Source organism: Mycteria americana, chromosome 14 (assembly GCF_035582795.1).
Source record: "Mycteria americana isolate JAX WOST 10 ecotype Jacksonville Zoo and Gardens chromosome 14, USCA_MyAme_1.0, whole genome shotgun sequence".
Lineage (NCBI taxonomy): Eukaryota > Metazoa > Chordata > Aves > Ciconiiformes > Ciconiidae > Mycteria > Mycteria americana.
The window spans coordinates 9,967,200-9,989,641 of NC_134378.1; the positions used below are offsets into that span (position 1 = coordinate 9,967,200).

At 47.9% G+C, this 22,442-nt stretch overlaps 1 protein-coding gene across 6 annotated transcripts in view; it reads right to left on the reverse strand.

The window, feature by feature from the left end:
• The window catches only part of NFATC2 (nuclear factor of activated T cells 2), a 103,564-nt gene that overhangs the window by 74,896 nt on the left and 6,226 nt on the right, over positions 1-22,442 (reverse strand). For 2 of the 6 annotated variants that reach the window (XM_075517447.1, XM_075517448.1), the window contains exons 1-3: positions 20,252-20,670; positions 10,705-11,731; positions 9,161-9,329 (exon numbers count right to left, since the gene is read on the reverse strand). In XM_075517447.1, coding sequence (XP_075373562.1) covers positions 9,161-9,329; positions 10,705-11,731; positions 20,252-20,396 — 1,341 coding nt within the window. In that variant the 5' untranslated portion in view covers positions 20,397-20,670. Of the gene's footprint in view, positions 1-9,160; positions 9,330-10,704; positions 11,732-20,251; positions 20,671-22,442 lie in introns of those variants that run through there. The other 4 variants (XM_075517451.1, XM_075517452.1, XM_075517449.1 and 1 more) reach the window with 4 other exon arrangements.

A 22,442-nucleotide genomic window follows, 5' to 3' on the forward strand; every position in this document is an offset into this window, starting at 1 on the left:
TAGTGCTGGGCCTCCTGTGAGGCAGATTTGGGGTCCAGGAGCCATACCATGGCCTTTGCTCAGGCACTGGCTATTTGACTGAATGTCAGCCAGATTTTGGAAAGGATCTTGGCCAAAAAGCATTTTTGGGGGGAAAAAAAAAGGAAAGAAAAAAAAAAAAGAAGACATAAAAGCAAGCCCCAGGAGCCTCTCTCCTCCCCTATTTCTTTCTCATGGTGAAGCTCACAATAGGAGGTATGCTCAGAGAGAGAATAACTCAGGTCTGCTGGAAGCATCGGGGTTTCAACAGTTGTTTCAGAATGAAAGAGAGACCCTAGAAAATTTTCACCGAGCAGCAGCAGGCAGGAGGAGCCCAGTCCCTCTCCCCCAAACAGCCCTTAGCCCAGCGAGCACGATGCTCCCCCGGACACGGGAGACCCAGGTGCGAGTCCTCGCTTGGCGCAAGACTCTTCCAATTAAATAGACATTGGTCTTGAGAGAGGAAGGGAGGAACTAGAGGCTTAGCTGGATAGTGAAGCCTGTGAACAGCGAGCTCAGGTGTGAGTTTACAGGACGCTATCCACCCTGCAAGAAGTTCTCCTGCGGACACCTGAGCATGCCCTGAACAGGATGAGTTACGTAGGCGTTACTGCTGTGCTGGAAGTGTCCACGTTCATGGCAAACAGCCATAAATTTGAACTCTGGTTTACTGCACACTGACTCCCCCATGTACAGTCCTGCAGGGAGATCACACATGAAAGAGTAGCCTAAATCTTGCATCTGCCCAATCCAGGCATATTTCTAATCCAAGGAATAACCCAGGCTGCCTGCATCTCACAGGCGTCACTCTCAAACTGGCTGGTATACTCTCCTTCCCCTCACCTCTGCCAAAATTATGTTCCATCAAAAGCAATGTATTTTTAATTGGGCTCAAAAGTTTCAGTGAGAACTTTTCATTCATTTTTAACTCGAAGCAGGTTGGCCCATGGGAATAGCCCCCAGCTCCCTCGAGGTACGGGGTTCACTAATCATCTGCCCTGCACCTCTGCACCCCAGCTGCATCCCAACTGTACCATGGAGCGATGCTGCCTGTCCTTCTCTTAGGGGCAAGCTCCACTCGCTCAGCCATAACATCTGGGTGACAGCTTCCCTTTCACACCAGGGGATGCACACCCAGTTTAAAGACTTTAAGTTGCATCCTCTGTTGCTTATCTCTGGTTAAATTCTCCCAGTAGCTAATTATCCTCACTGTTATCCAGCAGTTCTCTTCTTGCATTAGTTAGAGAAAGCATACAGGTCAGCTCTTCCTCTAATCTTGGTTTATTAGCTATCATATTTGATATTCCCTGTTTTTCAGTCCAGTCTCACATCTAAACAAAAGCAAGTTTCAGGCTCATGCCTGTTTTCCTACACTACTTTTGATTTATCTAGCAATTTCATTTCCTCAGTGGCTCCACTGAGCTTTCAGATAGATGAATCGCAAGGTACAGCCACACTACCAGTACGCTAGCAGTGCAGTGCGAGTGGTATTGACTGACCTGCCCTTGCATTTGATGGGATATTAGTTTTGAAGAGGATTTCCCAGATGTACCTAAAAATCTGCATTTTCAGAATTGCACGTCTATCCCTGCAACAACACATGTAACCACAACAAATATATCCACGACCCAACAGCTCAAAGCTCAAGAGGAACCTACAATCATCACAGTTGTGCAAACAAGCCCAGTAGTCCTGCAGGTAAATCAGGCATGAAACGTGCAGGCAATCTGCCATACGCTGTTCTCGACTTGGGGGCAGAAATCCCTGCAAGAGCCAAAAGCCGCCGAGAGCCTGCGCAAGGCTCCTGCTCGCTAGAAAGGGGAAGTGAAGGCCACGGGAATGGTACAAAGATGTTGCACAGCACGAGTCCAGCACAGCCTGCCCACATGGAGGGCTTCATCCCGGACCTCGGACTTCCCCTTCGCTGAACAGGGGGAGTTGGGAAGATGGGCAGAAAAGGACAAACTCAACTCCTCCGACATGCCCTCAACAGTAAATCTTCCTGGGCAGGTTGGTTTGGGTTTCAGCAGGAGCGCGTCTCCAACCTAGCCCTACTTGTGAGAGTGTGAATCACGGTATCAAGCTGTGATTTGGTTTTGAGTTTCCATCAAAGGTTCTGGTTTCACTAATACGCAAAGGAATTAATTGAATGTTAGAAGTCACATACAGTTAAAAGTCAGGGCCCCATGGGAAGCCTAGGCTAGAAAACAATGTCTCCTTTGACTTAGAAACCACAAGAAAACACATACGCAAAATTCAAATATAAAAGGAAAGTGGAACATACGTTTGTTATTGTAAAGCAGCTCCTGTGTGCTCCATTAACAACTCTACCATTCCAACTTCTTTTTAATTAAAAAAAAAAGGGGGGGGGTGGGGAGGTAGTGAAAATCATCACAATTTTAAAAGTTAAAACCCAGGGGAAGGTTGGGTCAGCTGTGCTGAACAGGAGCCCCTCTCCGTACAGCTTTCCTGCATTAAAGAGGAGAAGCGAGGAGGAGACCAGCACACGCAGGTGCGTGATGGGTCCGGGGTCCCCTGTGCCCTCCACTGCCCTCCATTTGTAGACCTGCTCTATTTTTGGATGTTGTACTAAGTTAACGAGTTGGGGAATGTATTTAATTTTTACCATTACAATCAAGCCAGTAAAGGAGATGTAATTATGGCTGTAGGATGATAGCTCATAGCAGATTTACCCCCTCCCCTTTGCCTCTGAAATTAAGCCCATGGGGGGACATCCTTTCCTGTGTTCCCTGCTGCCAGCTGAAGGCCGACTTGTGCCCTTCACTTGCCCATTACTGCCATGCTGGAGCTTATTCCTCCTGAACCGCCGTTACAGGAACTGGCAGCAGCTTTTGATGTCGTGTGTGCCAAGAACAGAAGAGACTGAAGACCTTGCCGATGTCCAAGACATCCGCATTGGCAGGGCTTTTGCTAAATAAATATAACCCCCAGGTGATTTGGGGATAGTGGCAGCAGGCAGGGACCCAAGTCTCAGTTAACTGGAGACTTCTCCTCCTCCTGCTGCGGGGAGGGATGGGGAAGGAGGAGTCCCTGATGCTCTGACTTGAAAGAGATATTCCCTCCTCTCTCCCAGCCCAGTTTAACCCACCGCGTTTGACTAAACGAAGACCCCAGAATTCAGCAGCAGCCGAGGCAGGTCGCGGGGAAGTTGCCTTCCTGTCTGCAGGGGACCGGGGCTCTGGCGGGGGCAGAGAAAGCTGCCGCCCATCAGCGCGGCGGCTGGGAGCCTGTGCGAAGCCACGGGCTGAGCCCCGCCGGCGGAGGAGGGCCCGAGCGCTGGGCTCCCGCTTCCTGGGGAAGTGCCCAAACCCTCGAGGTGTTAAAGGCGGGTGGCAGCGGCCCCACCAGCCGCTCCAGCCACCGAGACTGCTCTCTGCAAAGGTCCCGAACAGTGCTCGCCCCGGACCCAGGCTCCACCGGCTCGGTGCCCGTCTGCCCGAGCAGCCAAAACCTTCGGCTGCAGGAAGGTGCAAACTTTCTGGCTGAAGAGTGAGTCTGAACCCCCCCCAAGACGGGGACCACTGATGCAGGGTGTGCTCTGGGCAAGGCGCTGCCTTGCAAAACTGGGGCCTGAGTGACCAACGTCCTCAGCTGCTTTTGAACACTGCAGCCTCAGGGTGTGCTGAATGGATTCGATTATCTGACACAAGCAGTGGAAAAAAGCAGGTTTGTTGATGAAGAACTGAGTTAATAATGCAGTGGAAGTGAGAGAAACAAAGTGAGACATGCAAATGAGTTACTGATTACTTATGGGCTGCTTTTCATTCAGAAGTATTCGAGCCTTTTGTAAAGATAAATTAGACAAGCAATACATCAGGGGAAGGATTTGCTAAGATGGCAATAAAAAAAAACCCCAAAATGCCAGAGTTAGGCACACTCCTTAGAGAAAATGACTACAAATTACTATGCTGAAGAGCCATGTAAAAAACCAGGTTCCCCAAGGATTGTTTACAGCAAGGTAAGTCCACAACACACAGATGCCTGGGGAGAAAAATAGAAATAACAACAAAAAAAAAAAAGAAGGAAAAAGGCTTATATTTACTCTTTGACCCCAAGACTAAGCTGAGTTCTCATAAACAGATTTTTAACAAAATAATGTACCTCAGCCTCTCTACAGTCCATGGCAGAGGCACATCTGAAATTGATGCCCCGTGTCACTGCTCTCAATTATACGAGGTGAATGCAGCAGTAAATCACCGTTTATCTAGCACCGACTACCTCCAAGGACCCCAGAGGACTGCAGAATGTGGGAAGATTATGATGTGAAATAGGTTTGTCTCATTTATACCCATGGGCTGCAACACGGGTAAATGCAACCACTTCTAATGAAACAAATACAGATCAGCTATCCACATACAGAATATGTGGACAATCGTTTAAGTAAATCACCTGATCATCTTCCCTAAAAGTTTTTCCTTTCCCTTCTGCTTCCCTTGAAGGAAGGACAAGGGTTCTGCTTAGAACTCCCTGAAATATCACACAATCATGCAAAATATCATTTCCATCTTGAAAAAAAAATCTGGCTTCATGCAAAGCAGTAGGACAAAACCAGAACCACTCAGTTTAATGAATATCTTCAAAATAATATTTTTATGGCTTTTAAGAGATCATAGACTCTGCTTGATCATGGGGTGAAGCTCATCCAAACCCAGCCTTTGCTACTGAAAAGGCCTTTCCTTCTCATCACTGCCTTAAACAGTTCAAAGACAGGACAACCTTTGCTGAAGAACTGAAAATCTGTCTCTTTCTGAAGCAGAGAGGTTCTTATTGCCACTGTGGACAGTAGGTGAAAGACACCTATGCCAGCATCCAGTGCTACTCAAGCAGTACCACATGTCCTGTTTCCCCTTGACAACAGGATAGCGAGCAATGCCAACAACCCAAAATATTGAATTTCCTCTAAGAGGTGGGAGTTCCTAGAAGGATTATTGAAAACAATGCTGGGAGAGATCTCAAGGAATCACCTAGTTCATCTCTCCTGTCCCAAGCAGAATTCAAATATATCCACATCCTTCCTAGCAGATGTTTGCCTAAAAGCACGCAAAGATGGAGATTTTTACCCCTCTAGGCAGGGCACGCTGCCGCGGGGTGAACTTGGACAGAGCTACGTTGTGTTTGGATTGCCACTTCTATCCCAATCACAGCCATAAGCTCTTTGCACGGAAGCAGTCACTGCCTTTCCTAATGGACAGTCTCTTCCAAAGCCTTGACTGGAGCAGGTGGGTACAAATAAGCAGTTGTCCCTCAACATCAGTAAAAAAGAGTTGGAAAAGAGGAAAACAATCATGCCTACCCCTCCTCTGCGGTCTCAGCAACCTGATGGACCTGCAAGACAGTAGGTGCATGCAAACTTCAGCTTTGTCCTTGCCACACAGGATTTCCTCACTGTCCTCAGTGAGTTAACATCTAGGTTATACTCACACTGGCATTCAACTTACATCCCTAAAATAGAAGCCCGAGTTTCTCTATAGTTAATAGCAAGCTGCAGTTTCCTCCCAAGAGTGACTCAGAACACCTAAACTGGGAGCCTACGCTTCTCCGTGTCTAGGTGGTCTCTGAAGTTAGATGTTGTGAACATTACATGAGATGCATGGCTTCTCTCTTCCTCCCCCAGGCAAACAAAGTAAATGCCTTCTTCCACGTGGCCCATCTAGCCAGAGGTTTTGATTAACCAGACTCTTCTCCTGCCATACTTGGAGTGCACAACTGGTGCAGAGTCTTGTGCACGAACTCTCAGGGCTAGACACGTGAAGAAGAGGAAGCAGAATCAGAAAGATAAACCACAAGATAAGGCCTGGAGGATATGAGATCTGCTGGTCTGTAGCTTCAGAGCACCCAAAAGAAGAAACTTGCATGCAAAATGCAGTTTTAAAAAAATAAATATTTCAGGCCAACACCATGCTGCAAAAACTAGCCAACACCTCTTCGTCCAGAAGGTTCAGGTGGACAATTAGTCACATGGAGGGTTATTTTAGTGGGAAATTAGAAAATTCAGAAAAAAATTTAAAACCACATTATATTTTAGAAAAGGTAATCAAAATAGTGGAATAGCAGTCTATCGAAAGTGGTTGTAAAATGTACGGGACATAAATGAGACATTCAGCCTCAGTATAAATCCCACCGCTTTGGCGGGCCACTCCCACTCAGGGCAAGCTTGGCTTCTCAGTATTTAAGTCCAAGTGTTTGAGAGACAGCACTGGATTGAGAAAAGTTGCTATGGAGGGGTCCTAGTGCTCCAGAAAAATCCCAAGGGCGGTGTGTTCCAGTCTGTCATTTGAAAAGTGCTGTGGGTCCCCAGCGCCAGGTCTGCAGCCGGCAGGAGAACCCCAGCCCTGTCACCCCTGGGTCAACACTGCCATTCCTGCTCTGGGGCCAAACACAGATAGCACTTGTTGAAAACTAATTTAACTGAATTTCCTTACAACCAGTTGCCTTTAACTCATGCAAACTTTCCTCAACATGGCATCTACCTTTTAAAAATCTCTCCTGTTTCATTTTCTCTGTTTCTGTACTGTTTGCATCTGACAAGAACACGAAAGTTAAAATTCACTGAGGGGAAAAAAGAAAAAAAAACCCAACCAACTTTGAAGACAAATAACTTATGACATGAAAGCTTTGGATTTTACTAGCCTTCCCAAGTTTCAGACGTCATAAACCATACAGGTGCAACTATCTCATTGCTCTGCACCCATATGAACCTTGTTACGTTAAAGTGAACGCAAACCCAACAAATACTTCCAGGTTCATAAAGAAACTGTCCATATTTTCCCCATATGCAGGCACAGCTGTGCAAAGGCACATCTGCTCGGGAAACTACCATGGATCTTTGAATTTATAGTTTAAGCCTGATGGCAAATTATGATAAAACTAGGAATATCAGTTCCTGTCTCCAACAGAAAATATAAATCCCTCTTTGATTGCTATTGATTACAGGAAGGAAACAAAGCACTTATATTTCCTCATGTCACGAGAAACTCCTTCATTGCAATAAACATCCGGTTGATAGGAATATCTTGGGACGGTAAATGATACTATATTTGTAAGCAAACTGAGAAAAGAGCAAGTGCTGATTGGCCATATAGTTCATACATCCACGTAGCTTCAAACACACCACAGCAGGCTGTGAGTTTGTCAGACTCCGAAACTAAAAAGATTGCATATATTAAGGTATGTCAAATGTGATTGCTTTTTATTATTATCCTGCACCCTTTACTCAAATATCCAGTCCATACATGTAAGTCCAGCTCAACCGAAGTAAACAAATGCATTGATTTAACAATTTATGGCTTGATTTTAAAAGGGGCTGAGCCTGCAGGGGAATATCCAACATATGTTTGAAGTTAAACACAAGCCAACCCAGTGAAATTAGCGGTATTGATCACATGCTTAAAATCAAGCATAAACTTCAACATTTTCCTGGTTCATGCTTGCCATAACAAGTCCTGAGTGTGACAGGAACACCTGTAGGATGCACCCCAACTTTGTCTAGCGAAAGCTGTAGCTGTGGCTGCTCCGTGCAGTTGCCGTGCCTCATTACCAGCAATATCACCCTGACACCTTGCAACCCCCACCAAAAGCCTGCCTTTCCTTCCTGAATGGCGCTGGCTGAAATTGGGAGGAAATCAGTGAGAAGACTGAAGTGGCCCCGAATGGCTCCAGTGCAGCTACTCAGCCATTATTTTACATTAACCTTTGAAAAGTGAAGGAAAAGCCTTTCACCCTCCACAACAGAATAAGGGTTCAGCTCATCCACCTTCCAGGTCAGCAAGGGGCCAAACTTTGTTACCTCCATCACTGTCAGCTTGGATTTCATTCACTGATTTCAGCAGGGTGACTGCCCGTCTCACAAGCATAGCTAGGACCAGAACTGCACTCTCTAGAGCAACAGAAATGATCCCTCAAAATATAAAATTTTGTTTCTCTACTGACATCAGCCCAAATCACAGGGGAGCTCCTGCCTAAACTCATTCACCCTTTCTCTGTAAAATTACAAAGCCGATAAACATGTCCCCTCTATATCTACAGCTTTATAGAGGCCAAACTTTTTCTTGAAATCATCCCCACTGCTATGTCATTATCTTGCCCTGCTGTCTCCTCCTCACACGGCTACTACAGCTAGTACCGGTTTCCTGTGGTGGTGTCCATCCAGGACAGAAAGAAGGCAGCGTTGCCACAGATGATAAGCAGAACTGCACGCAAGGTGGGACACGGCGCCAGCAAGTTACATATAAACCAGGCACTAGATTGAAATGGATGTACTGAGTGCTTCAGTTACACACGGGTAAAATTCTCTGAGCTAAATTTAAACGGGCTTAAAATTAGAAGTTCTACCATGTAACCAGTGGACAGAAAAAAGAGAGTAAAATTGCTAAGGAAAAAGCAAATGCATGAAAGACATTTTTAGCAAAAGGCAGCTGTTAACTCTGGGGAAACTCCAGTTTAACATCCATCGAGGTTAACAAAGGTTGCTTTGCCTTTCTTTAAACCTCAAGTGAATGTGTAGGAGTCGTATACAGTTTGGCTGCACGGAGCGGCCAGGCACCGAGGTCAGATACAGCCAGAAACGCAGGTACCAGCTCTGCCGCATGGACTTGCTCTGCGGGAGCCTGGGGGAGCACGGCTCCAAAGCCCTCCCTCACCGCTGGCAGGAGGACGTGGTACTGCAGATCCAACACCATCTGCTAGCTATTTTGAATCTCAGTTTGGTAGGTCACTGAGCTACACTGAGATTGAAAGCCAGGCTTGATGTTTGTACATTTTGAACCTCACAAAAAGCCCTAGCTGACACAGCCGAGTCTGTTCTCAAGGTAAAACAGGCGCAGCTGGAATTCAGGACAGCTGCACATCTTCTGATGGAGCTGGGTCACAGGAGGTTTAACAAATAGCCCAGAAAAGGTGGCAAATATTTTGCCCAAGTTTCTGAGCTTTCATAAGCTAATCCAAACCAACTTTACAAAACTCTAGGACTTCACCACAGTTCAACTTCAGACACTTTATGCACATCTACAAGCACACCCAGGTTCACATGGTCCTCCTCTTTCAGGGTCAGCCCCCAGCAAGACTTTAAAAAATGAACTCACCCCCCGCTTTTCCTCTAGAGAGCTGTTCTCCAGTCCCTTACCTGGACAACGGGGTGGCCTCCGGTCGGCGCCTTGACGGCCCCTCGGCTTCCCTCCGTCTCGTAGTGCGCCCGGTGGTGCGGCTTCGGCTGTACCTCGATCCGCAGCTCGTAGGAGCCAGACTGGCTGGAGAGCGGCCACTCGAGGGGCGGCAGCGACTGGACGGGCAAACTGGGCAGAGAGAGACCACACCAGCTGAAACTCTTTAGCACTTTGTTTCTCAAAGCCCTGATCCTTTTTTCCTCTATGTACCCCACCGGGGCTGCTCTCACTGAAACATTTAGGAGTCTGCTATTAATTGCAATGAGAATATGCTGTCCTGCTCACGTTTGATCACAAACTCTGCTGAACTTCAGGATGAACACAATAATTTCTGTGGGCCCATCTCCTTGCAGGAGAGAACAGAATATTTCTATTTCTTAAACAGAAATATCTGTAGCAGTTATATTTTTGCAAAGATCCCTCTCTTTTATCTAGCTTTTGCTGTGCATCTTAAACTTTGATCACAGAACATATATTGTGAAATATTAACTCCATTTACCATTACTTACCAGTTGCGTAAATAATATTTATAATTTCCATAAATACTAAAATGCACACAAATAAAACGCTAAATATTTTTACCTGATACTAGTTTTCCTGTTATCAAAATACGCAAGGGTTTATAACATGAAATCAATACACTGAAATGTACAACTAGAGCTTGCACTGGATTTTAAACAACTCTCATTTTGTTAGTACAAACTGCTGCCACGACCCAGCTAACAAGCCAAGGCAAGTCACAGCCCCTGTTCTCTCACTCGCAATCTGCGTTCAGCAGGTCGGGAGCAGCACGGGATAACGTCAGCGTGGGGACAACCTTGCTGCCGAGCGGGATGGCAGGGCTGACAGGGTGCCAGTGGTGACTGCAAGTGGAGTCACACGTTTGGCAGCCTCCGTCCTGGCAGATACGCACCGCTCAGGGTGCAGACCTGCGTGCCGCCAGCGCCAGACAACGGAGGGAGTTGATGAGGGTAGTGCCAACGACTGAGATTTGGGTTAAACGACAATTAACAAATTAACAACCAACAATAAGTCACTTGGGGTTGACCAAATGCTCAGACTGACTTGGAGCAGCGTGCTCTATTTTGAATCAGGAAATATTTAAAGCATTTTCATCCTTGACGGAAATTTGTAATTGAGACATTCCCTGAATTTAGAAGGGCAATCAAACCATTTTCTTTAAAAGCAGCAGGATGGAACGAGAGTGTTTAGCCTTTGTCAAAGGCTGTTTGCAATCTGCTTTTTAGACAAATAATTTGGAAACTTGAATTTGTCATGTGCTGTGCTACCAATGAACCACTTTGATGATGTTTCTTCCAAACCCGGATTTTTTCACCTCTCGGAATCATAATGGATTGTGCTCCCATTAACCAGTGCTGTCCCTGAGCGCTTAGCTCTGGTCTGCAGCAGGATCTGCCCAAGGAAACGCTCCCTAGGGATCACTACGCATGCCAGAGGGCATCGCGCCATGAGAAAACACACAACCACAAGAAGCGTTACATACCTGCAGATAGGTATTGCAGGCACCAGTTGCTTTGTCCAGGATGGAGGTACCAACAAAATTGATTCTGGGGCTGAGTTTCTCCTGTCCTCCTGCTCACAAGGCCCATGGAAGTCAACAGTCTGAAAGACGTGACATGGAATGCTGTTTTTGTGGGAAGGCATTGATGAAGGATCAGGGCTGGTTTTCCAAATTTTCGTGGGAACACCACAGGAAGGATCCGTAGGAAGGCTGTTCATAGCATCCATGGAAAGAGAAGCGCTGGGCAACTGCGTGTAAGTAACTGAAGAGTTGTCTTCTCTCAAGGGGATGCGAGGAGAGGATTGTGGAGAGGGGGTCCTTGACTGTCGTGGAGAAGTGGAAGGCAGCTGAGTACTGTAGAGCTCAGTGCAAGAGTACCTCCGTTTTGCACCTGGTGATGAAGACCTTGAGTTGGGACAGGGTGATGGTGAATGTCGTCCCAAGCAGGTTTCCTCCGTGATGCTTGTTCGTGGTGACATTATTGGAGAGGTTCTAGGAGAATAATGAGTATGGATGTTTTGAAACTGTGGACAAAGGTCATCACTAGGACCATTATTTGGTGAAACACATGGTGACGTGCAAGGAGATACATTTGTCTCTGAAATGAAACTTGCAGAGGAGCCGCTACTAGCTGGGCTCAGACACAGTGGTTCTCTGTAGCCCTCAAAGCCAGGGACAGGCAGGGTAACCCTTGGGCTAGTGGTAGCTGAGTTTGACTGATGTTCTACCAAAAGAACATCTGTGTCTCTGCTGCGGAAGGGACCCCCTGAATGAATCAGTTCATGATATGGAGTAATTTCAATCCTAGGGCTCGGAGCAGAGGCCCCTGCAGCGTTGGCAGGGTGTGTAGGTGTTGTCCCTATGCTATCTGGCTGTCCATATCTGCCCATGGGATCTGCAGAAAGGCTAGAAAAAGGCAGGGGGCATGGCTTGAGGCCACAGTCCAAGACATCATGAGCGTATGTAACTCCAGAGGGTGGGCTGTTGGTTTTATGTGGAGTCGGTTCTTCTGGAAAAAGAAGGGTCTCTTTAAGACTATAAATATTATTACAGAAGCTGAGCAATCATGGATTTAAAAAAATGCATATTTATAAACTGATTGTGATCTGATATTAGGTAAATATTTGTTTAATTCTTTTTAACTGCAATTAATGCTTGTGAAAAGTACTGGATTAACAGCCAGGGAAGCTCAAGTGCTCAGAGCAGATGCAGCATGGACAGAAGCACTGCAAACACCTCCACACTGCCCGGCCGGGCTCCCTCTACCTGAGCCCTGAGCTAGAGGGATCACCTGGAAGGGTCAGCAACACGTCAGCCTCTCCGCCCGTTTCACTGCTGGCCTTCCTACTCTTTCTGCCAAATACACCCCTTAGCGCCAATTGGGGTGTTGTGACTTTGGTCAGCTTTTGTCAACCAGGAGCTGGACTGAGACCATCACGTCACAAAACCACTTCCAAATAGGTCTACGTAAAGCCAAAAGGTTGAGGAACAGCTTTTGGTGAAGGGAGAAAAACCTTTCTCATACAGCAAAGTCCAGCCAGAAGAGGCTTCAGGAAACCAAAGCTGAGCTCAAGCTCTTAAATTAAACAGTCCATTCTGTGTGATGATTTGTTTGGCTCCATATCATGTCAACAAGTTTTGGTGACAGGTTTCACATGAGAAAGCACCAGATGATCAGAAACACATTCACAAATATTTGTTAGAAAAGAGAGAGAGAGAGAGAAAGGATCCAGCCCCATGTTTACAGGCAATCACTTTCCAATTTCAGCTCAAGGAACGTTTTGGCCAGAGAGGGATTATAAAATACACAATAACGGGTAAGTGTTCAGTGCAACCCTCTCTCCTGGTGCAAAAAATCCTCAATTTCCAGAGATTCTCAGTCTTGCAAACTGTCCCCATGTTGCAGAGTACAGGGATGCTTCTAGGCAATACAGAATTCCCATTGGCATCGCTGAGCCCAGTTCTGGTCTCGTTCCAGCACCCCATCGGGTGCTTAATGCCAGCAGCATCCGAGAGAGCAGAGTCATGCCAAGTATCCCCAGGACAGACTGCTCAACGTACATCAGCTCCTGCAGCTTCCCCAGCCTGGGAGCTGAACATTTGTCATTACACAAAAGCATGCAAAATATTATCAGGATTTTTATATGTTTTTAAAGATTTAAATGTATCCAGCAGGAAATACCTGAAAAAGCTCCACAGTTTGAGATTAATTCACACTGTCTCCTCACCCTTGGGCACAGATCAGTATGTGTCATAGGCGAAGAGGGTTGCATTTAAATATTTAAATTAACTGTTCCAGCATTTTCTCCAACTCCTACACTACATGAGGCAGCATTTCCCATGAGCAAATAATATTGTACATAAAGCCAGGTAGGAGCTGACTGCGCTTTCTGCAAAAGTAGCAAGAGATCATAGTGAAACTTTTGCACGCAGAGAGGTTGTGATTTAATTTCAGGGGTTTCTGTTCATTTTCAGTTTTAAACGCTTCTTAGTGTAAAAGCAAAATCCTCCACTGATTTTTTACTACTACTTTTTGTGCTCAATGTTTTGCACAACCTGGAGAAAACTCCACAAAAAGAAAAAACGTAGCAGGAACTGCTGAGCCTTTGTGTTTAGCGGGAAACCCCGACCAGCCGACCAAACAAACCAGCACACAGAAAGTCTATGTGACGGGATGGGAGATGACTGGGAGAGTCCAGCTTGCAGATTTCTTAAGGTTCCCTCTGGCTTTTAATCCCAGCACACAGCTGTTTTGGGGATGGGAAAACAGCAACGAGTAACTGAATTTTGAGCCGAACATATTTTTAGCATCGTTGATCTCAGATATCAGAGCTTTGGCATTCACAGGAATAGCGTGTCATTCACATCACTCAAACTCTGACGCATCAAGCCTAGATATTGATGCTACGATTCACTTTGAATAAAAATCATCACTCCTCCGGACTCAACAGAGCAACACACCCCTCTGCAGTCACACAAAACATCACTCCCACCGCTTTCAGAAGAATCATTCCCGTTTAAGTTGATGCAAGAGAGCAAAATCAGCACCAAGCAGAGCGAGGCTTGACGCCAGGACGTGAGGCAGGATTCGTACAGTGATCAGCAATCGCAGAAAAGCTCTCCAGGCTGAACAGCTTCACAACAAGGAACAGGCGACCGTTTCAGTTCCCCATTCAACACACCTACAGTGAGAGCTGCCCCGCCGTACACATTAAACTGTGTTATCTGGGCCAGATACACAGACAACAGGTAAAAAATTACAACTCCTCACAACACATGTTGAGCAGCAAAGCTGGCATGTATAGATGTGTGTTGAGGGGTATGGGGAAAGCAAACATATATTTGTATGTGAATGTGTAATTTTTAAAGTCTTCTGAAAAACAAATACACACCACCACCCACACTTTCCGCCTATTAAAAATTGGGCTTTCGATAACCCAAGTTTTCTTTGCTTTTCTCTGAAATATTGTGTTTAAACAAGCACTTTCATCCTTGGTATTCTCCCTCCAAAAGGATCCATGTTCCAGATATTAATAACAACACTCACACACAAAAACAAGCTGCAACATGCCCTTGCCTCCATATAGGACTCTCGCAGAGCACTCCCCTGCAGTGCTTTACGGGCCGTGCAAACCGGGATTGCTCACCCAGCGCTCACAGGCAGCAAGCGAGGCAGGCGCCCTTTGCCAAGCAGACAACACCCACAGCCTTCCGTAGAGCAAAAATATTTAGTTTCCCCCCACATGGCAAATTATCAATAAAGCAGGCAGCAACACAGGAATGTGGGCAAGACTGCAGACAAGAAAACCTCGGCTCGTTTGAAGAGTGCCTGGGGAACCGCGCCAGGTAGAGATGCCCAGAGGCTGAGGCTGCGTCTCGGGCAGGAGAGAGGCTGCCGGCCCTGACTCATCGGCACGGCTTCGTCAGGACCCGGGGCTTGGGGGGTTTGGGGAGATCTCCTGACCGAGTCCCAGCCCTGCATAACTTCAGAGGTACAATGAAATCACTGTCCTGGGTGCTATTGCCCACGCCTGTGACTCCACGGTCTGTTGCCATGGAAATGCCGGCGATGCTACCACGCAAGGCTCTGACCTCACCGGGGGAGGGAAGAGGGGCAGTTGGGTGAAGCAGCAAGCGCTGCCCTCCGGAAGTAAACAGCTCTTCCATCGAAATCAGGAGACATTCTGCTTTTTGCTTCAGTAGGAGGGGACTGGCTCCCCCGCTCCTGGCCAACTCGGCTAAGGCAGGCTGGGGTTTGGAATCCACTCGAGGAAGGGACAGACCCGAGCCAACATCCCAGCTTCCCCAGGCGAGCACCACGGGAGGCTGGTTTTGTAAACAATGTCAAGCTCCTGCCTTTGAGAGGGGCAGTGGGGGACGAGGAGAGGTTGCTCCCCAGCAGCCCAGCTGCTTTCTCTCTGCATTTGCACAGACCAGCAGGAACGTGGAGCAGTCCAGGGCACGGGAACAGCTCCAGGCAGATGGCCCCAGCAATACCCACGCTTCTTCCTGAGCTGCCAAGGTGAGCTTGGTTAGGGTGGCAGGATCTGAGGACAGCAAACCTGACGCTGCTGGCCCTCTGCCACACTGGAGACGGCAGGAAGCAGCCCTGCAGCCCACCAGCTGGGCTGCCCAAGGAGGTGAGAGGACATTGCACCCCCTTACAAGAGAATAATTATGTGACGGATCCACCTAGCAAAGGTGTTTTTCAATATCTGAAGCAGCTTTGAAACCTTTGTGCAGATGCCCCAGAGGTACAGCTTTGCACCCAAGGTTGTGCCGGCTTCAAGGGTTCATCTGTCCCTGATTATTGCATCCCAGAACACAGACTGAAATACTCCTGCAAAGGACTGTCCTCTCCACTGCTTTTCTGATGGACATCTCGGCAAGCAGTACAGCAGTTTCAGCACAGCTCCTCCGACACCCCTCTGCATGTGCAGTTTCAGTGCTTCCCACCTCCCTTCACTCGAGCATTTCCCAGCCTGAGATTTCACTGCTACGTCATCCTCTGATTCAGTACCAAAAGATCCTTCTTGTTTGAAAGGGGGTTAAAAGGAAGTGAGCTTCGCACTCAGACAACACTAGCACCTCCTCACGTTCTCAGTCAGCGTTACTGTCAGCCAACAGCCTACTCCCCTGTGTCACCCAAGGCTCACGACAAGGGAAGTCCTACCTCCAAGTCCCCTAGGATCCCACCCAAACTGCCTCCAAGCTGCCAGCTCTTATTTCCCCCTTTTTTCCATAGCCTTTACCCAGCCACTAGTTCACTATACCATCTCTCCTCTTCCCACAATAGGGAATGGAAGCAGGACTCTGCATCCTACCCTATTGTAAACAAATGGCAAACCAGCTCCTATAGACAGACTCATGAATGCTGCAGGCAGCTCCACCAGCCATCTGGTGGCCGGGCAGCCTCCCCAGACACCTTCAGGACTGCCCTTAGTACTGATTAGCTAGAGGAGTTAAAACACAGGTGAAAATGATCAACGGATTTAAGTTTCAAAGGACTTAACCCTTGATTTAAGAAACTCCTTTTCACACACCTCTGAAAGGCAGAAAGGAAAATCCACACCGGGTCCTGCTGGGCTCCAGAGATTTCCCAAGCTGGATAGGACGCACACCAGTGTGTGCACACATGGCTTTGCAAGGGCCCACCCTCTGCTGTTTTTAAACAAGGTAGTAACTTCAAAGCCATTCAGTCAGCCAAATGTGACCTTGCCAATTAGCACAAAATTAAGGAATAACAGATCACCCGAGCAACTGCATTCCCCCATGGGTTTGTACAAATCATCATCTAGGAAAAGCTAAAGATAGCCGCGTGCGGGACAAGGGAGCCAAGGGAGGGCACGGGGAGAACTTCAGTTCTGACTTCACATCCGTTTGCTGCAGTGCAGCTCCTGGGATTTAAATGGAGTTCCTTATTTGCATAAGTAAAAGAGTCTGAATTTTTACAAATAATTTGCTTATTGTCATTGGAAGGGGCCAGTCCAGAGCTTTTTTGCATTTTTCAAAAGCCGAGTCGTCTGTTATTTACACTAGCTGCTTGGAAGCTCAAAGTGAAAGTTGGTTTCCTGAGTGAAATCTGGTATTCTCTGTTACATGTGCATATTTGTTTCTTTACTGCAGGGCTGCCGCTGAACACTGCCTCCTGTGTTACTGAGCCAGTCACCAGGACTGAGCCGCAAGCATTTTTTTTTTCGTTTTAATAGCTTTGTACTGGGAAGAAAAAGAAGGAACCAGGCAAATTATGCAGGGCTTGACACCTACAAGGCGTGGCAATGTCCCTGAGAGCCTGTCTACATACAAACAAGCATTTAGAGGAATATTAATATTTATAGATGCTCCCTGCTTCCTCTCTCCATATTATACATACGTAGACCTTGTAGATTCATATCACCAGATGCAATGTAAGAGTCTGCTGAGCTACAGCAAAGGCTTGAGCCTACGAGAAAATACCCTTTCCCATTTGCATTCTCACCTGCTGTCTTGGGGCAGGATTTTGTCTAGAATCTTATTTAAAGATGGGTTTTGTTTGGATTTTAAGTTTCAAAACACCCCTCAGAGGATCAGTTCTCGGAAGGGTTAACCTCAAATATTAAGTTACGTGGCAGCTTTACCCCTCAGTGGTTCATCACACAGTGAACACAGAACAAAAATACATGAAGTGAGCTGCCAAAGCAGAGAAGTTGTCTGGCTTTTCAGTATTTTGTCTCTCATAGTGACCAACAACAGGTATTATGGAATAAGACACAAAGCAGTTATCAGAACTTACTCATCTGGGATTCCTATTTGTAGGAACTAGTTCAAATGCCCATTGACTTTCTGTCAATCTTCTCCACTGAGAAACAAGGATATTCAGCACCTTTCAAGTCTAAAATAAGCTAAAACTTAGGATACCACTAGCAATACCTCCACATGTATCCCTCAAGGGAATGCATCTAACACATTTTTTTAAAAGGAGACAGAAAACATCTTCAATGCCCAAGTGAAATCACAGTTTCAACCTGACAGTGCAGGACACCCCCTTTGCCCAAACTTCCCAAAGCCTGTTCACCTGGGCACATCTCTGAGTTCAGCCTGCTGAAGGCAGATGTTTCTGGTTTGCAAATGCTGAGAAGACGACAGCTAAATAAAGCCTGGCAAGTAAGGGTAAAAGTAAAAGGCACATGGAAAATGGCACTTTGTACAGAACTCCTGCTTTTCGAAATGGTTGGCTTAGGGAGGAATATCTAATATTAATAATATTGACCGTAGGATTTTTATTTACCCTTTTTCCCCCTGTCGCTTTTATAGCAGTCCATGTTTCTGTTGTCTCAGGCACACATAAGCACTACCGAATGCCAACCGCTTTCAGTAAGGACGTTTCTGGCATTTCCATGGAAACAAGTTGTGATATAGATCCTACTTTTAAAACACAAGCTTAGGTGGATACTGTCAAATCCCAACCATTTAAAAAATCATTTATCAGAAATAAGCTTTCATCCCAATCCATTCCTAGAGCCCCAAATTTACATTTTTTCCCTAAAAAAATTTTCAAAAAATTTTTAAAAATCACTTTTAGCTTGTTTACAGAGATTTGTTATTATAGGACTTGTCGTGAGCGGCGGGTGGAGCAGGCCAGACTCTGAGGAAACCAGAGCCTCTTTCAGACAGGCTTTGAATGTAGGAACCAGACCGAAGTGCTGGGATCCACAGACACTCCTATGGTTTTGGTTCCATTTTGAATCCTCCACTGAAAAGGACTTGTTTTCCCAACTGCAGTTCAGACGAGGCCAGAATCGCGCATGAACAACGAGCATCATTTACCACCGGCATGTGGATAAAGCCTTTTCTCAAAATTTGAACATTTTCTGGTCTCGTGTAAACATGCTTTAATCTTTTGTACATTAAAGGTCACGGATGTATACTGGATTGCTTACAGACTCTAGCTGGTGTCTTTTCAAAGCGAGGGAGAATGTTCTCCAGATTACAATGCTAGTATATAGGGTTGTGATCTTTTTTTTTTTATGCTAATGATTTCCATCTTTGGAACAAACAAAATTACTACTAATTATGGTTTCCAGTCACTCAAATGTGGATAAAGCAGGCTCAAGAAGGAAGTTACTTCTACTACAAGCATACACTGCTCTGCATTTATGTGGTTTGAAGATTAAACTTTCTACCCCCCACCTACGTACTATTATATTCTGTGGAACTTCCCACTTAAGGCTTCACAGCAGTACTCTCTACTATAAAGATGTGAAAAACCCCAGCATGTGAAGCTTTCACTGAGATTTAATGTATTTTCATTAAAATCACTGACCTCTCCCCATCGTGGATTTATTTTAGCATGGTTTGATCTACATTAAGCCTTGAAAGAAAATTCAGCTTTGTACATTTGATGACACTAACCATCCTCACTCAGCTTTGATGCTGGTGCACATCTGTATATTTAAACAAGTAAACAAAGAATAAAACTCAGTAACAACGCTCAATTTTGCTCACGATACCACAACTCAGGCCTAACAGGTCTCCTTCTCCTGCACTGTCCCCTAGGAACACAACATCTCTTTCTTCAAATGCCCTAGAGAAATACCACCTCTCAGCTCTGCAGAATCAAAACAAATGTATCTTAGAAACAATATCCCAGCAATTCTTTCCTCTGGGTCCTGTCTCTTTCGGCTTTGTCTGGTTTACACAAATCTGTATTTTACGGGATAGGAAGTATCGCTTTTTAATATCAACAGATAGAATTATCATTTAGAAAGTCAGGGAACACTTGTCATAGTGCTTTAGTATCACAGACTTGCATAAACTCAGAAAAGTAGGAGAACAGTCTGCAAATCTTTTTTTTTTTTTATTTTAACTTAAGCTTATGGTGTTTGGACCTAAACTGGAACCTAGATCTCCCCAGCTCCTTGCCATCCAAGCAGGAGGGTCAGACTCATCGCAGGTAACTAACTCCTTGGGGCTCCTAGACCCGGTGCTCAAGCGGCCTTTTTGAGTTTCCAGAACACCCTCTACCATGATGACGATGGTCCCAAGGAGACCAACCGAGCTGAGGTCTTCTGCTTCGTCTTTCACAGCTGCGCTCTCATACCCGGGTGCACAACTTTGTAAATAATAGGAAGGTCCCACGGCCGCTTTCAGATCCTCCATCACCAGATGGGGACCGAGACACTTGCCGCCAGTGACAGCGACCGTTCGCAAGCGCCTGCTGGCTAAAGCAGCTCCGCAAAACCCGAGAAGCCCAGCCCTGCGCCCAGCCCGGCAAGCAGCACGCCGCTCGGCGTCCACCGCCACGCCGGTCCCGGCCAGTCAGAGCGGGGCACACGCCCCGCTGCAGACCCAGCGAGGGGCCCCGCCGGGGCTGGCCCCGGGCAGGGCAGGGGCCCGGCAGCACGCCGGGTCTCCACCGCCCTCCGAGGGGCTGCCGGAGGGCGCAGGCAGCGCCCGGCCCGCTCCCCGGAGCCCCTCGGTCCGGCAGAGGCGGCCCCGCCGCCCCGTCGGGGCGCGGCACCGGCTCCTCCTGCGGCGGCTCCTCACCAACCTTCAATCGGCTTCAGGTAGTCGTAGTCGAAGAGGATGGAGAAGTCAAACTCCTCCTGCGGGCTGCCCTCCCGGGCCGGGCCGGGGCCCTGCCCGGGGCCCCCCTCCTGCGGGTCGGGCTCCGGAGCCTGGGCGGCGGCGCTCATCGCGGCCAGAGCCCGCCTGGCAGCGGCGGGGCGGGAGCGGAGGCTCGCCCGGGGCTGGCCGGCTGCCGAAAGGGGCCCGAAGTGCGATAACCGCCGCGAAACCCGTCGGTATCCTTCCGAGCGCAAGCAGAGAGGAGTTGAGGGAGGGGAAAAAAAGAAGGGGGGGAACAAGCAAAAAGCTCTCCCGGGGGTCGCTGAGGCGGGCGCGGCTGCCCCCGACGGCGGGGGATGCGGGCGGCGAGCCCGGCGGCGGCACACGAGGACGATTGGCGCGACGAGCGGTGGCAGCTTCCTGCTCCGAGCAGCCACCTGCCGCCGGGGCCGCCCCCGGGGAGGAGGAGCCCGGCCCGGCCCGGCCCGGCCCGGCCCGGCGCGCACCGCACCGCACCGCATCGGCCCCGCGGCGGGGCCGCAGCCCCGGGGGAGAGGGGGGTCCCTCCGGGGGAGATGCCTGCAGGCGTCGTGGTGGGAGACCGGAGGAGAGGGGCCTGGGCAGGAGGGGAAGGGGAGCGGACCAGGGAAAAGCAAAGCTGCGAGGGAAGTAATGGCCTCGCACGGGGATGGGGGCCTCCAGAAACCCCATTCGGTGAGCCGTCTCTGCCCTGTTACCCTAGGTTGAGCATGACTTGCTGTCTTGCACGCAGCCTCCTCCTCCCCAGCAGTCAGGCCCCTTTCTGTTGAGGTTTCCAGGGTCTCCGGCAGCTCCAGGTAGCCCAGGTCCTGTCCTTGCCTTCTCCAGGCTTCGCACGTCCTATGCCACATGCTCCTGCAGCTCCCATCCCAGGCTGCTGCTAAGGCAGCAGCAGACAGGTTTCTGGGTGCGACTCGTTCTGTAATCACAGGCTGACCTCTCTTAACTGGAGCACCTTCAGAAACATCAAGTCCATCATGCACAAGGCCTCTGTTCTCCTCCTGCCTTGCTCACAAACAGTGTTTCACAGAATGGGCTCTTGCTGCGTTCCCTGCTGACCACACTGCTGGTGCTGCCAGCTTCCCCAGGTACCCTCGGCCACCTTTGCCACATTGACTCTATTCATCAACATCTTCCCCAGGCCCTTCACAGGGTGCTGGTCGCTGCCTCCCAACAGCCTTCTACCCCTCCAATGGCTGCTACAACCAGCAATGACTTCACTCGTGGGTAACTGGAGATCCTAAATTTGTGTGTTCAGAACATCTGTGGTCAGAAGACTCTGTTCCCTCGCTTACCTGTTTGTATGGTCCCCTTTATTAGTGTATGGATGGCTGTCACCGGGTCTGTGAGTTTGAAAAGTGCTCTTAGTCTGTAGACAGGGAGGGAAGGCAAAGGCAGAGGGACCGAGATCATTAAAAAAGTATTTTGGTGTTTACTTCAACTTGTTTTTCTTTGCTAAGCCTGTTAGCACGACAGGACTAACTACATTACAGATCTGACCCTAAGTTACTTGTCTAAGGTCACAGAAAGTCTGTTTCATAGCACACATGAACCAGAATCTCTACGTTTAGGCTCATACCCTGTCACCTTTATCATTAATGTGGCCAACCAAGTAATGACAAATCACCTTCTCATCACACCCTTTTGCTCCATCCTTTGCCGGTCCAGAGTGCAAGAACTGGGACTTTTCCTGTGCTTTGAAATGAGTTTCTACATTGAGCTTCTGAAGAACCCCAGCAGCGAGCTCTGTACCAGCTGGTCACCCCGCAGCAGCTACTGGGAGGCGTTGGAGGCACCTATTGGTGAGCAGAAACACTGCACAGCGCTTCGGGGTGGGAAAGGGGAGCAAGGGGAACGGCAAAAACTGCTGTGGTGGCTGCCTGAAGGCAGGAGGGGAGCAATCAGACTGGAATTAGGCCTTCATGGCATTAATTTGTTGCTGGAAAGTGCCAAGGGATAGAGAAACCAGAGCTGCAGAAAGGGCAGGTGATCCTGCAGATGGGATGTGCCGGAGTTTTTACTGAGGTATTTACAGAAGGAGATGGTTAGCCGGACATACCGGGAACCCTACTGCTGTATTCGCTCTATATATTTCCCACTGGAGTGCAATTTAAATGGAGAGGGAAAAGCCATTA